Source organism: the organism of the source record quoted next, unplaced genomic scaffold, assembly GCF_019419815.1.
Source record: "Pyrus x bretschneideri cultivar Hongxiangsu unplaced genomic scaffold, Pyrus_bretschneideri_v1 Contig19, whole genome shotgun sequence".
Classification (NCBI taxonomy): Eukaryota; Viridiplantae; Streptophyta; class Magnoliopsida; order Rosales; family Rosaceae; genus Pyrus; species Pyrus x bretschneideri.
The window spans coordinates 657559-670169 of NW_025999490.1; the positions used below are offsets into that span (position 1 = coordinate 657559).

The 12611-nt window shown below is 36.7% G+C and overlaps 2 protein-coding genes and 2 pseudogenes across 2 annotated transcripts; 1 reads left to right on the forward strand and 3 right to left on the reverse strand.

Annotated features, from left to right (window-relative positions):
* Nucleotides 1-1823: 1823 nt before the first annotated feature.
* On the reverse strand, nt 1824-2471 carry LOC125476529 (protein CYSTEINE-RICH TRANSMEMBRANE MODULE 13-like). Its single transcript, XM_048582760.1, has 2 exons — nt 2076-2471; nt 1824-1994 (listed from the first exon to the last, which is right to left on the reverse strand). The coding sequence occupies exons 1-2, from the start codon at nt 2366-2368 to the stop codon at nt 1931-1933; spliced, it is 357 nt and encodes a 118-aa protein (XP_048438717.1). The 5' UTR covers nt 2369-2471; the 3' UTR covers nt 1824-1930.
* Nucleotides 2472-4650: 2179 nt separating this feature from the next.
* On the forward strand, nt 4651-8171 carry LOC103943875 (annotated as a pseudogene).
* On the reverse strand, nt 8147-9162 carry LOC125476531 (annotated as a pseudogene).
* Nucleotides 9163-9170: 8 nt separating this feature from the next.
* LOC125476435 (vegetative cell wall protein gp1-like) lies at nt 9171-10947 on the reverse strand. Its single transcript, XM_048582612.1, has 2 exons — nt 10919-10947; nt 9171-10035 (listed from the first exon to the last, which is right to left on the reverse strand). Exons 1-2 carry the CDS (start codon nt 10945-10947, stop codon nt 9171-9173), a joined length of 894 nt encoding a protein of 297 aa, XP_048438569.1.
* Nucleotides 10948-12611: the final 1664 nt, after the last annotated feature.

Genomic DNA, 12611 nt, shown 5'->3' on the forward strand with positions numbered 1-12611 from the left:
GAATTGGGATTTTGAGAGATTTTAATTCTTTTAGGGGCTGTAGTCAAACTGATATGTTAAAAGATTTTAAAGGATTTTAAAAGTGATAGATTTGATAGGATTTTAAAATACTTTAAAATCTTTTAATTGACTGCATCTAGATTTGAATGGATTATAAAATCTTTAAATTGACTATACCTAGATTTGAATGGATTATAAAATCCTTTAATTGACTGTATTAGGATTTTAAAATCTTTTAAAATCCTCTCAAATCCGAGTTACTTTAAAATCCTCTCAAACCCGCCCTGGAGGAGGAGCACCGCCTTGTTCTGCTTCAGAAAACTCACCACTTTCAAAAGAAAAATGGCGGCTGCACGGTGGAGGAGGAGCCATGTCGTAGCGATTAGGGTTTATATTATGTATGGTCTTAGGTTTTTTTGGGTCAAATAATATGAGCCTAAAAAAGGCCAACATGCCAATGGCAGCAGAAGCCAGAAAAGCCGAAACGATGATATAGTACGGTCTCAGGTGTTTTTTAGAAAGTTATTATTTTTATTTAAACACGTGATAAATATTGATTGGTTGGATGACAAATAATAATATTAATTGGTTGGGTGAGGCTGCTGGGATCATGCGTGGTTGCAAAAGTGAATTTCTCCATAAAGAGTCCAAAGGCGATCCTATATAGAAACGTTCTAGTAACATTCACTATCATGTGATTATATCAATTTATTTATGTTAATATTGTCTATAAAACGTGAACTTATGCAATAGGGTTTTTTTTATTATTTTATTATTTTTTTATTTTTTTATTTTTTTATTTTAACAAACAATATTATCAACACTAAAAAGGAAGGGGTGGACTTAGCCACTATGGACTAGCAATAATGTGTTTCAAACTCGCATTTGACGAGAATCAAATCTAAGAACTCTCACTTACAAGTGAAGAAGACCACTAGACTATGATACTAAGTGACAAAATTAATGGAATTAGTGTTGTTGTTTTTTTTGTAGCATCTTTGTGTTATTTTGGTAATTTTCTGCGCCACTTGACTTTGTCAATTGTGTCATCCTTACGATACTTAGACATTCTCTAACTCTGGGCTAAAACTTAAATTTCTACTTCCATTCCCCCTCAAAACTTAACCCAACCCAATGCTAAAATGTGGCATAAAACCTAAAACTCAAATGAAAACCAAATTTAGCTAGGGTTGGCCCATCATATATGTATATTTTATTTAGTTTTATATTTATAAATACATTGAATCCAATAGTTAAGATCTAATTTGATGAAATTCAATGGTAAAAAAAAAAAATTAACGGTCCAAATTTAAATCTAAAGGCTAAAGTAATTAATAAAAAAATCTTTCATTTGTTTCATATTTTTTCATAGTGTTTAATGAGTTTCATGCTGTCAGTTAGTGATTTTTCAGTATTTGTCAGAATCTAAATATTTTTAGGTTAAAATGTTCATAAAATTAAATTAGGATAGTCTACATAATTTTTTTATTTTTAAAAAGTTAATTTAAGAAAAAAAAATAGTCTAAATTCATTCTTTAATAATCTGGGGCCAAAATTTTAGACTAGAAGGGTTGGAGTAGAAAAACTATTTATGGGTTAAAACCTAAATTTTCTAGTCTAAAAATTTTAGATTTTAGACCAAGAGTTTGAGATGGTACATTGCAATTAGACACAAACTCAGACACCAAACTTGTGGTGGCCGAGTCCACATAATATTGCGATGCAACATACGAAATCTCGCAAACATTGGCATATATATTTGTTGCATGTTAATTAACTATTGCAAATCTTTGCACATATGAGAATGTACTGCGGAATCAACATCGACAGAATTAAGGAAGTATTATTGAGGGACGGGTCGGTGCACGTACGAACCAGATACAAATCAAATATATAGTTACAAACAATTCATAATCTTCTGAAATTAAGATTAAACTACTGCGCAGGGCAAGCAGCACAGGTCGCAGAGGCAGCAGCAAAACATGGCAGAACAACTGCAGCATATACACATAAGAAATAGTTAGTTGCCAGAGCAATTAATTAATTAGGAGGATTCAGAGAGAATGTTTAATTACCATCCTGCCCAAAATCCACCACCTCTCTGTTGGTGATGAGATTTTGGTAGCTGCTGCTGCTGCTGATAGGGAGCTGCCTCTTGGGGGTATCCAGCTGGAGGTCCATCACTTTTCATAGGGTAATTAACTGGTGGTGCAACAACAACATACGGATCACCTTGAGTTCTAGTACTGTATCCTTGCTGAACTTCTGGTGGTGGCGGGTACGACGGCGGCAGATGCCCTTGATATGCACCGGCCGGTGACGAAAGGTATGAAGTGGGCGGAGCCTGATGATGATTGTAGTGACTCATGGTAAAGATTTTACGAGAAAAATATATGAATTTAGGGTATTGAGAGAATGTCTATCTCTGCTCAATGAAAAATCTTTTCTTGATTAATTATGATTAGCTTACAACATATGGTTTTATGTATATATAAAACTGTTTTGTCCTTTACAGATACTTTTTCAAACTTGGCGGGCCTTAAACGCGTGATTATCTGATGTTCAGTAGTTACCTCCATTTCAGCACAACGTATGCAGTCTGTCTTGGAAAATATACCATCGCTCCTTCAGTCTTAAACAATGGGAAAAGATCTCATCCGGATTTCTCTCACCAAATCCTAGAGATTTGAACTCTTAAAATTTGATCTAACGGTTACAAACAAAGAGCTTCTCTAAAAGTTATAATAATTGTAACCGTTAGATCAAATTTGAAGAGTCCGAATCTTTGAATCCCTAGGATTTAGTGGGAGAGATCGGATGAGATATCTTCCCCAAAACTCATGCAAACCTATCAGTTAGCGACACATGGCATACTGACCTACTCCTCCTTTGTTGGGTAGTTAGCCGGGTCAAAGAAGAAGCTTCTCTGCTTCATTTCAAAGTTCGAACTGTCAAGTCATGGTGGCGATAAAAAAAGCGCACTAGGAGACTATTTCCCACTTATAAATTTGATCTTCTAGATGGACTGCAAGAAACTTATGCTTAATATCTTATAGTTTATATATAATAGATAAAATCCTTAGGTATACTTTGCTCCTAGTTGGGTATTGATATATAGGATTTTCTAGTATCAACATTCAATCATCTAACCATTTATTACCCGTTGAATGTTATAATACCGGAGCATATAATATGGAATTTTTGTGATATATAACATCAAACAAATTCCCAAACTTAACGCTTCATATCTAAAAGCAAAATTGGCTGTAGTTAGAGCATCTACAATGAGTTCTCTGAATGAGCTCCTAACTAGAATTTAGAGATGATTTTAGAAAAAAATAAATCAACTCCAATCATGCTTCCTATCCACCTTCTAAGATAAGAATTCATCTAGGAGCTCTTAAATATAGGGAGGGAAAGGAGCTCCTAATGGTTCTCTTAATTAATGTTAAATTGTTTTAATATTATTTTGAATAAATCATTAAATCTTATTGGCTTATTATTGATTCATAGCCATTATGACTCAAGTCACTGTTTACTGCATATGGTGTGAGCGGAATAACCGTATCTTCAACAATTGCAAGAAACCTTTTGCCACAGTTCTTCAGTTGATCATCAATATGATTTGGTGTCAATTGTGAACTTTGAAAGTTAAGCCTTCCACCATTAACATAAGGGTCTTCCATAACTAGAATGTTGTTGCTCCTTATTCTCTAAGTTGTTTGTTGCCTTTCCCTGCGTGGTTTAGGCTTTGGTTTTTAGGTTCTCTTTTGTTTGCTTGTGCCTTGAATTTTCTTCTTTGCCTAGTTTTCATTTGTTGATCTCTTTGGGATTTTTCCCTTTTAATATATTATTTATTTAACAAAAAAAAGGAGTACAACTTTTTTAGTGAGCCACTAAAATAACCATTTGATAGTTTTAGCTAAAACTTTGCTATAACATAGGAAGCATGATCGGAGATGCTCAATTAGAATGTTAAAAGAAAAATGTCAAATGTACATTTGAATGCCTATTTGGCAATGTCAAATTTCCTGCTCCATCCCATATGTTTTTCCTTATTCAATTAATATCTGTAGGACTCACTCTTCAAAACAAATTAATCAAAACTATTTTTGATGATTTATGATTGGTGTTGCATTGTTAGAACTCACACGACAAAACGTTTAAAATATAAGAAAGGCACAAGATTTTTTTATATGCCAAAATTGATAGCACACAATTTTTATGACAATTCACGTAGAATTGATATATCAAATAGAACTTCTATCTATCTTCAAATTACATGACATTCCATTTAAAATTTAACATCTCTTTCAAAGATACTTTTAACTTCTTTGGATTATATTTATATGGGAACTTTAACGAAAAACTCCCGGTACTATTCACTTTAACGAAAAACTATATTTTTACATTAAAAAGTAAATCATGATACTATTCACTTTACCATTTATTTTATCCTTATCATTAAAACTCAAAATTTTCAAATCATGTTCATTAGTTTTTTTTATATTTAATGGTGAAAATTGAAGTCTGCTAAAATAAATGTTACAAACCGATGTTTTAGCAAACGATAGAAAAGAAAACGGTAAAAGTTGAAAAATGGGATGAACAAGTATCCAAAGTGTGGAACACAAAAAGATGCTTCCCACTTCATGACCCGGTACCCTTTACCTTCAGCAAATTTCGTGGCAGAAACACTGCAAAGTAATACTGACGAATAACAACACCTAATCTTCATACAGTTCAAATGGACAGGTCCCTGGTTTTCTCCACAAACGTTCCTCTCAGAATTTCTCAAATACCCAGATCAATTTTACCTCCCAATCGACCAGGTTACTCACTTTTTCTGAATCCAAAGCAAAAATTGCAACATGGGTTTCAAAGATTTGGACTTTCGATTGCCAAACCGACGAGAAAACTCTGCACAAAGGCCGTGTTGTCTGGAATTCCAAACCACGAGCTGTATGTGAAAGTTGGCGCCAAATCAACCGGACCAATTCCAATTGGTCAGCTCGTTGGAGTGGTTGAGAAGGCCGCTAAGACTGGCGCTGAGGTTTGCTCTTTAGCTCTGTTTTAGGGTAGCAGCTGGGGTATGGTTTTATATCCAGATACCTTTTATAAGAGTAACCTGACAATTCTTAGTTTTGTCCTATCTAACCTCTGATATCTTCGTAGATGGAACAACAAATTTCGCACATGGTTATCCTAGCTTTGCAGTTTCTGTTGGAGTTTTATTTCGAGGAAAACCTGTTGCTGCTGCCGTGGTACTGATCACATATAGTAGATTTTATTTGACATGTTGCTTGCATGATTCCATGATATGTTAAGATGTCTATTTGATTTTCCAGTACTCCCCGTCACATGTGGGCCTCATTATTAGAGTCAAAAGTGTCTTCAACTTACATAGCATGGTTGCCATGCAATGATTTGAGCTCAGGATCTCTTACTCTGTTGCCATGTTTACCATTATTTTCAAAAGCTCAAACTGTTAGGATGTGGACCAAAAATCATCTTATACTATAATGTCTATGACTGACATAGTGGAAAATTAATATGTTAGTTTTCCGTTTATATTTTCAGGTAGAGTTCGTTGGGGGCCCTATGTGTTGGAATACCCGCATTTTTTCTGCTAGTGCTGGTATGGATTTCTGTCTAAATAGTTGCCTTAGCCTTATTTGATTTTCTAAGTGTACTATTGACGTTGAGCTTCGATTGATAATCTGTGTTATGATAGGAGGGGGAGCATTTTGTAATGGCCAAAAAATTCACGTGAGCCAAACTGATGAGGTTAGTATTTCTTTTATTAGAAGAATTTTTTTTTTTTAATCTATAACTATGCTGAATCATGGTACTTTCGGTTGATGACTAAGTCTGATCTTATGGGATGCTAGAATATTTGCAGTGGTATCTTGATTAACACTTATTGCTATTCCTTCATACTAGAATGCAATAAATAAAAGTACAAAACCATAACATACCTTAGGCTGTGATTATTTTTACCCCATTTTCTTCAGAAATTCCAACAACCACCAGAGTGTTAGGCATAAAGGTAGCAAGTCAGAAACTAGAAAAGGTATAATAGAGAATAATGAGCAATCTCATGTGTTTCGTATACTCTGTAAAGGAGAAACCATTTTATATTTTACTGAGACTCATACTCTTCCATATTTTAGGTGGGACGGTCTCTTCTTGTTACTGGATTTGGTTATGAACATGATGACGTATGGATCACCAACATAGAGTTATTTAAAGAGTTCACCGACATCAGCAGGGTAATAACGTTTTTTTTTTTAAGTGCTAAGCAATTTTTATTTGAGCTTTAGCTTAGGATTAATAAACTTCCTATATCCATCTCTCACTTCATGTTTATGACTTTAACTCTTTTTCCCTCTTGGTTTTATCCCTACATTGTAATGGTTAGGGTGTTAGAAGGCTCGGTGCAGCTTCAGTAGACATGTGCCATGTAGCTCTTGGGATTGTAGAAGCTTACTGGGAATATCGACTAAAGCCGTGGGATATGGCAGCTGGTGTTTTGGTAATATTTTGTTTTCTCACAAACTCATGTGTTAGGTGTTTGTGTAATAATAATATTTGGAAGTCTATTGTTATAATACTCAATTGAATACCTTCTTGTTTTGTTTTTGTTGAAACATAATACATCGGCAGAGAATTTTGTATTCTCTCTCAATTTTAGTTTTTTTCCCCAAAGCAATTTTGTCTGATTTTTTATTTGCATTATATAATATATTGTTCTGGTTTTTCTTTTCAATATGTTTTTGTTTTTACTTAGTTACGAGAGCCTAACTAATAATTGATACTTTCTTACACATGGGTTAGTTCTTTTTAATTTTTCTAGATGAACTTAATACTTGGAAAGAGTTGTGATAACTCAAAGTATCCATCGGAAATCAAGCACGTAACAAAATAATAAAACAATTGACAATTCAGTTCCAGTATGAATAGTATATACGGGAAGAACATACAAACAATAGACCTTCTGTCAATAGACATATCCTTTACGTTTGTATGGCAAGTATTTGGAAGTGCTGCTTCAGACAATCTCGTGACAAGATGCTTAAACTGATGCATGAAAATTATAGTTCACTTGTCTTTCAGCAGAATCATGGTGACCAGATGTGTGATTTCAATTATTCATAGAATTTGGTATTGCAATTTTGAGCAGATAGTTGAAGAGGCTGGAGGAAAGGTTACATGCATGGATGGCGGAAAATTTTCTGTATTTGATAGATCTGTCTTGGTATCCAATGGTGTGCTGCATGGCAAGGTTAGTCTTCTGCTTTATCCAGAATCTAATTACAGAGATCAAACCACGGTTACAAATGCATGATCTTAACTTTTCATTGCCTTTCCATTACTACCACTAATCTTGTTCACTAGTTATATAACCATTAACGAAGAGTCAAGGGATAATTCAGTTTACTTAACTTGATGTATGTTTCTACTAATGAAGTGGCAAGCTTTCCTTTCCCTTTCTCCAATTTTTGGGTTAGGGTAGGTCGGGGGGAGTGAGTAGTAGAGCAGATGCTTACTGTAAGTCCATAACAGAGCTCTGAGTAGTACCATAGTTTCTTGTAAAAGATGCTGTAGATTGTAATCATTTTAAATGTACTAGTGGTTTTAAATAAAAAAAAATTCCAGAAATTAATTCTTGTAAAATGCAGCTTTTAGAGAGGATTGCACCTGCAACAGAGAAGTTGAAGAGCAAAGAAATTGATTTCTCATTGTGGTACAAGCCTGAAGATTACACAACAGACATTTGATGCACCTCTCAGTTCTTTTTTCTTTGTTTTTGCCAATCGTGCCAAGAACATATCTGCCACAGGATGGTGGTCTCTCATTGTTGCATTGGTGACGTTCGCTGTAAGTCACATTTCAAGTGCACAGAATATAAATCATCGCAGCATGTCTTCCTTTACTGATATGAATATTGCTTCAGGGTTTTAATCACAGCATAGCATATTTTCCTATGTTGCTTTAGGCAAGTGGAATAGGTTTGAATTGATCTAATTCAGAAATAATCGTTGATAATGTTCATGGTTCGATCTTTTTCGTCAAGAATTGATCCTCTGTGAAATCACTGCATTTACTCTACTGAAGCAGAAAGAAAAATGTGAATTTTGGGCAGTATTTAAAACTGTATCTTCCTTTCATTATTCTGTTCCCATCATTTCTTACATATGCATTCTTTTAATTTTGCTTCTTAAAATAATAATAATAATAACTAGAACGTTATTTCTCTGCTCATAAGCAAAGTTGCCAAGTACACTGCAACTTACTTTATAGTTTTAGGACGAATTTCGGCACCCTTGATAACAAGCCCTTTCTTCCACTGCCCACCAAGTTGACGGAGCGAAAAAATCATGTTGCCATACTGCTCAGGCGATGCTCTAAATTCGCCGGCTGGGATCTCAACCCATTTTCCTCTCCGCTTTTGCATCAGATCAACATTACGAGTGTGCTTGTCACCAGCAGGGATTTTGAGAGTGAATTCAACTGGTTCTTCCCATCCATATTCTTTAGCATTCAGCTTGACCACAAATACAACTTCATAGAGAGTTTCGGGTGACAGGTATGCGGTATCAAGCTTTCTGTACATTTCTAGCCTACATACATCTAACAGTTCAGCAACATCAATAACCAATTGTGATATACGGATTGAAGTTTTTGATACCCGTCTTCTACGGTGTTCCAGCGCCAGTAACGATTGTCTCCGCTCCAAGTGATCGAGAAATCTCTTGCATACACCGTAAAACAGTTGTTGGAATTTTTATCAACCCAATATTTCTGCAATAACAATTTGTTCATATTTTCAAGTTGTACTAAGAGTTGATATTTTGCTATATTTAAGGCAATGATTTTCTCACACCCATTTTTTTCTTTTGCACACCCTGTTTTATTTATGTCCTTTGATTCCCCTTCGGTTTATACAAATATTCAAAGGCATTATAAACAAACAAGTGTGTCCAAAGGGAGAAAATGAGCATGCAAAAATCATTTCTCGATGACTTGCAGCTTAAGTTTTGATCATTTGGAGCTACCCCTTACTAAGAATTAGAATAATTTCACGCAGTAATTGGAAAACAAAGAGGAAAAATAATTTAAAATTGTCAGAAAGTTGGATGCAGGAATTTCACCATTTTCGTTTCGTCTTAGAAAATTCCTTTTTGGAGCTCCTTAAGGAGTTCTCTAGGGGAGGGCTTGTTGATAGGTGAGTCAGAATCTTTTACAAAGGCTTTATAGTTATGTGGGAGCTGCTTCACCTGCTGTGCTTTTGTGACTGCAAGGTTAGAGGGAGTTGGCTTTGCTTCTGGTGCGGTCGCGGGGTTAAGGGGAATTGGCTTTACTTCTGGTGAAGCCGCAGGGTTAGGGGGAGTTAGCTTTGCTTTTGTTGCAACTGTGATGGTAGAGGGAGTCGACTTTGCTTCTGGTGCGACCGCAGGGTTAAGGGGAGTCGACTTTGCTTCTTGTTTGGTGACGGGGTTAGAGGGAGTCGACTTCGCTTTTGGTTCAGTTGCAGGGTTAGGGGGAGTTGGCCTGGCTTTTGGTTCGACTGCAGGGTTAGGGGGAGTCGGTTTCGCTTCTGGTTCAGACGAGGGGTTAGAGGGAGTCGGCTTGACTTTTGGTGCAGGGCGGTGGTTAGGTGCGGGCGGAGGGTTAGATGGAGTCGGCTTGACTTTTGGTGCAGGACGGTGGTTAGGTGCGGGTGGAGGGTTAGAGGGAGTCGGCTTAGCTTCTGGTGCAGGCGGGGGGGTGGAGGTGGGGGTGGGGGTGGCGGGGGCGGGGGTGGGGGAGGCGGGGGCGGAGGCGGGGGTGGTGGTGGCGGGGGCGGAGGTGGGGGCGGGGGTGGGGGTGGGGGAGGCGGGGGCGGAGGTGGGGGTGGTGGCGGCGGGGGTAAAGGTGGGGGTGGGGGTGGGGGTGGGGGTGGGGGAGGCGGGGGTGGAGGTGGGGGCGAGGGTGGCGGTGGTGGGGGCGGTGGGCAAGAGTGTTGACGCTGAGAACGCCTGGTCCCCATCTCTTTATGTAGTTATTCAATTATGTTTTAACTTTATATAGATAGGAAGACATGGCTAAACTAGTCAATTCCACAAGTCACCAAAGGACAAGATTGGCATAAACTCTCTTTCTTTTACTTTGGAATTTCGGCCATGTGGGAAAGCATGATATCAAACATGAATTCCTTTTCTTTGAATTTGGAATTTCGACCATGTGGGAAAGCACTAGATTGGCCTAAGAATTTTTTGCTAAAGTTTTTGGATTCCCAACTTTTTGTATTTGATATGTATAAAAAGAATTTGTTAAATACATAAAAAAAGTTTATTTCTACATTAAATATCATTAAAAATTAATATTAAAAAAAAGATATACAAACATTACTTAAATATTATCCATCTCATATTTTTTGACGCAAATGTACTAAGTGTTTGTAGTCATAAGTCTAAGATTGAATGTGAAATCCCGTTTCTGGATTTCACTGTTGTAATCTACGTATTTGTATTATTGAGATTTTATATTATTTTTCGAGAATTTATATTAATTTATTTGAAATTAAATTTCAATTAAACTAGTTACGAAAAGTGAAGTTTGGAAAATTATTATTTACTCGTTGACCTTTCAAGGTCACAAGTAACATTTTCGAATACGTCTCGAAGCCACGAGCGCATAGGCGAAAGCCGTTTGCGAGTTCGGATTATAACGGTATAGTTATGGACATCTGAAGTGGTGTTTCTAAACTATAGACTTTAATTTTCTTTAAAACCCCCACCGGTGGGAAGGGGAACCAATGTAAGGCTTGGTTTTTGGCCCAATCACTTAAGGAAGAAAGGAAGGACCAAGATGGAAAAAAAAGAAGAGGGATATTTTCCCCTCCATTCTCGTGGACCCATTTACCCGCGCTAACCTGGAGTGGTTTTCGGCCACTTCCACCATTCTTTCAGGTACAATTCAACTATACATCACCTGCAACCTCTTCCACCATCTCCCATCTTCCATTTCCACCCCAAGTTGAGGGTTTTTAGGTCCAATACCATGTAAAAACCGTGTAGGTGACCCATGGAGCTTTGACGGCGATTCCGCCGTTCCGGTGAGTTTCACCACCCACCACCACCCTTAGTCAACTCCTCTTGGACCCAGGAACAAGACCTAACAGGTTGTAGGGGCGTTGGGACACCGAGGAAGTCGAATTGAAGAACACCCACCTTAGGGTTCCAGCGGTTTGTGGCCAGTTTGGGGTGTTTTCCGGCCAAGTTGGCCTTGGCTGCAGGTATAAAGTTTACTTGTTGACATCTTAATTTTTGTGAAATTTGAGAATTTTTGGAAAAAGTCGAATTTTCCGGTATGTAAAATTTGATTTATGAAATGCTGTTGGTTGAATATATTTTCGATAAGGTCCGCCACTTGAATATTCTAACAATTGACAATCTTACCATTGAATTGACACCAAATTTTAGTATGCTATTGTAGATATGGTTTACGGACCTTAGGGTATTACTAGTGAAAATCTAGTGGGCTTATATTGGTTTGATAGCGACTTGAATATATGAGACATGATTATTATCTTAATTTCTTATATTAGTATCATTTGTGAATATGAATTGGTCTTATAATTATAATTTCTATTGAAATATGATTTTTATATATTTAGCCATAGACCTATGCTTATTAAATAGGATTTGGCTTGTGCACTGAAGATGTTTGGGACATATATGTGTTTAATTATCTTTTTAATAATGTGAATGATAATTATGATGAATGTTATGACAACTATGGGATCTAAGTATTGTTTGATAATTACTTGGTTATGCTTGCCAACTGAATACCTATTTGAACTTGGCATTACTACCTAGCATGAGATGGAGATGGAAGTCAAGAGATGAGTTAGGTAATTTATTAGATTTTTAGTAGAAATAGTAATTAAGGGAATTCCTTATGTTGTGCTTCATCTGACTTGATGCTGGTTGATATGTGGAATCGATGGCATGCATGTGTATAATTATGTTTAATGTGTGATGATGAGATTGCACCATGTAGTTATGGTACATGGATGGTCCTGCTTGGTATATCCACGATGGGACCATATGTATTCAAGGATGATCATGCTTGGTATATTTGCGATGGGTGATCACTGGCTGCACGATGAGTTTATGCCTATGGTCCTGCTTGGTATACCCGCGATGGGGGACCATACGCATTCTAGAGGTGATGATGACTAGTTGTACATGGTACATTTTTAGGCGATCATATTTGGTTTGGTTTCGTTGAATGGTCCGGAACTTGGGGTTGTTGGATTTTGTAGAGTGGTCTGAAATCCCATTATTTGGAGAAGTAGGCTTGGCCTAACTGTGTCACTCTAGCCTTAGTTTTATATATATTTGTGTCAATGTTTTTCGAGAATCTTGTGAATTGAGTTAGAAAAGATGTTGGACGTCTGGGTGACTCGTTCGGAATTTTCTACAATTCGATTATGATTTCATAAGGTATGAATTTAGAAGATATGAGAATGATTGTTATTACTTTGATCAAATTAATTAATTAATGTGGCTAGAGAATAATTTTGTGTTTCATTGGTTCTTAAATATGATGTATGTTGTGAA

Excerpts from the sequence above, each read along its gene's own strand:
- LOC125476529 (XM_048582760.1), bottom strand. The coding sequence starts at position 2,368 with ATGAGTCACTACAATCATCATCAGGCTCCGCCCACTTCATACCTTTCG. Across the intron at positions 1,995-2,075 it reads GGTGGATTTTGGGCAGGATG|TTGTTCTGCCATGTTTTGCT; the intron begins GTAATTAAACAT and ends TATATGCTGCAG.
- LOC125476435 (XM_048582612.1), bottom strand. The coding sequence starts at position 10,947 with ATGGTGGAAGTGGCCGAAAACCACTCCAG. Across the intron at positions 10,036-10,918 it reads GTGGCCGAAAACCACTCCAG|AGATGGGGACCAGGCGTTCT; the intron begins GTTAGCGCGGGT and ends AACTACATAAAG.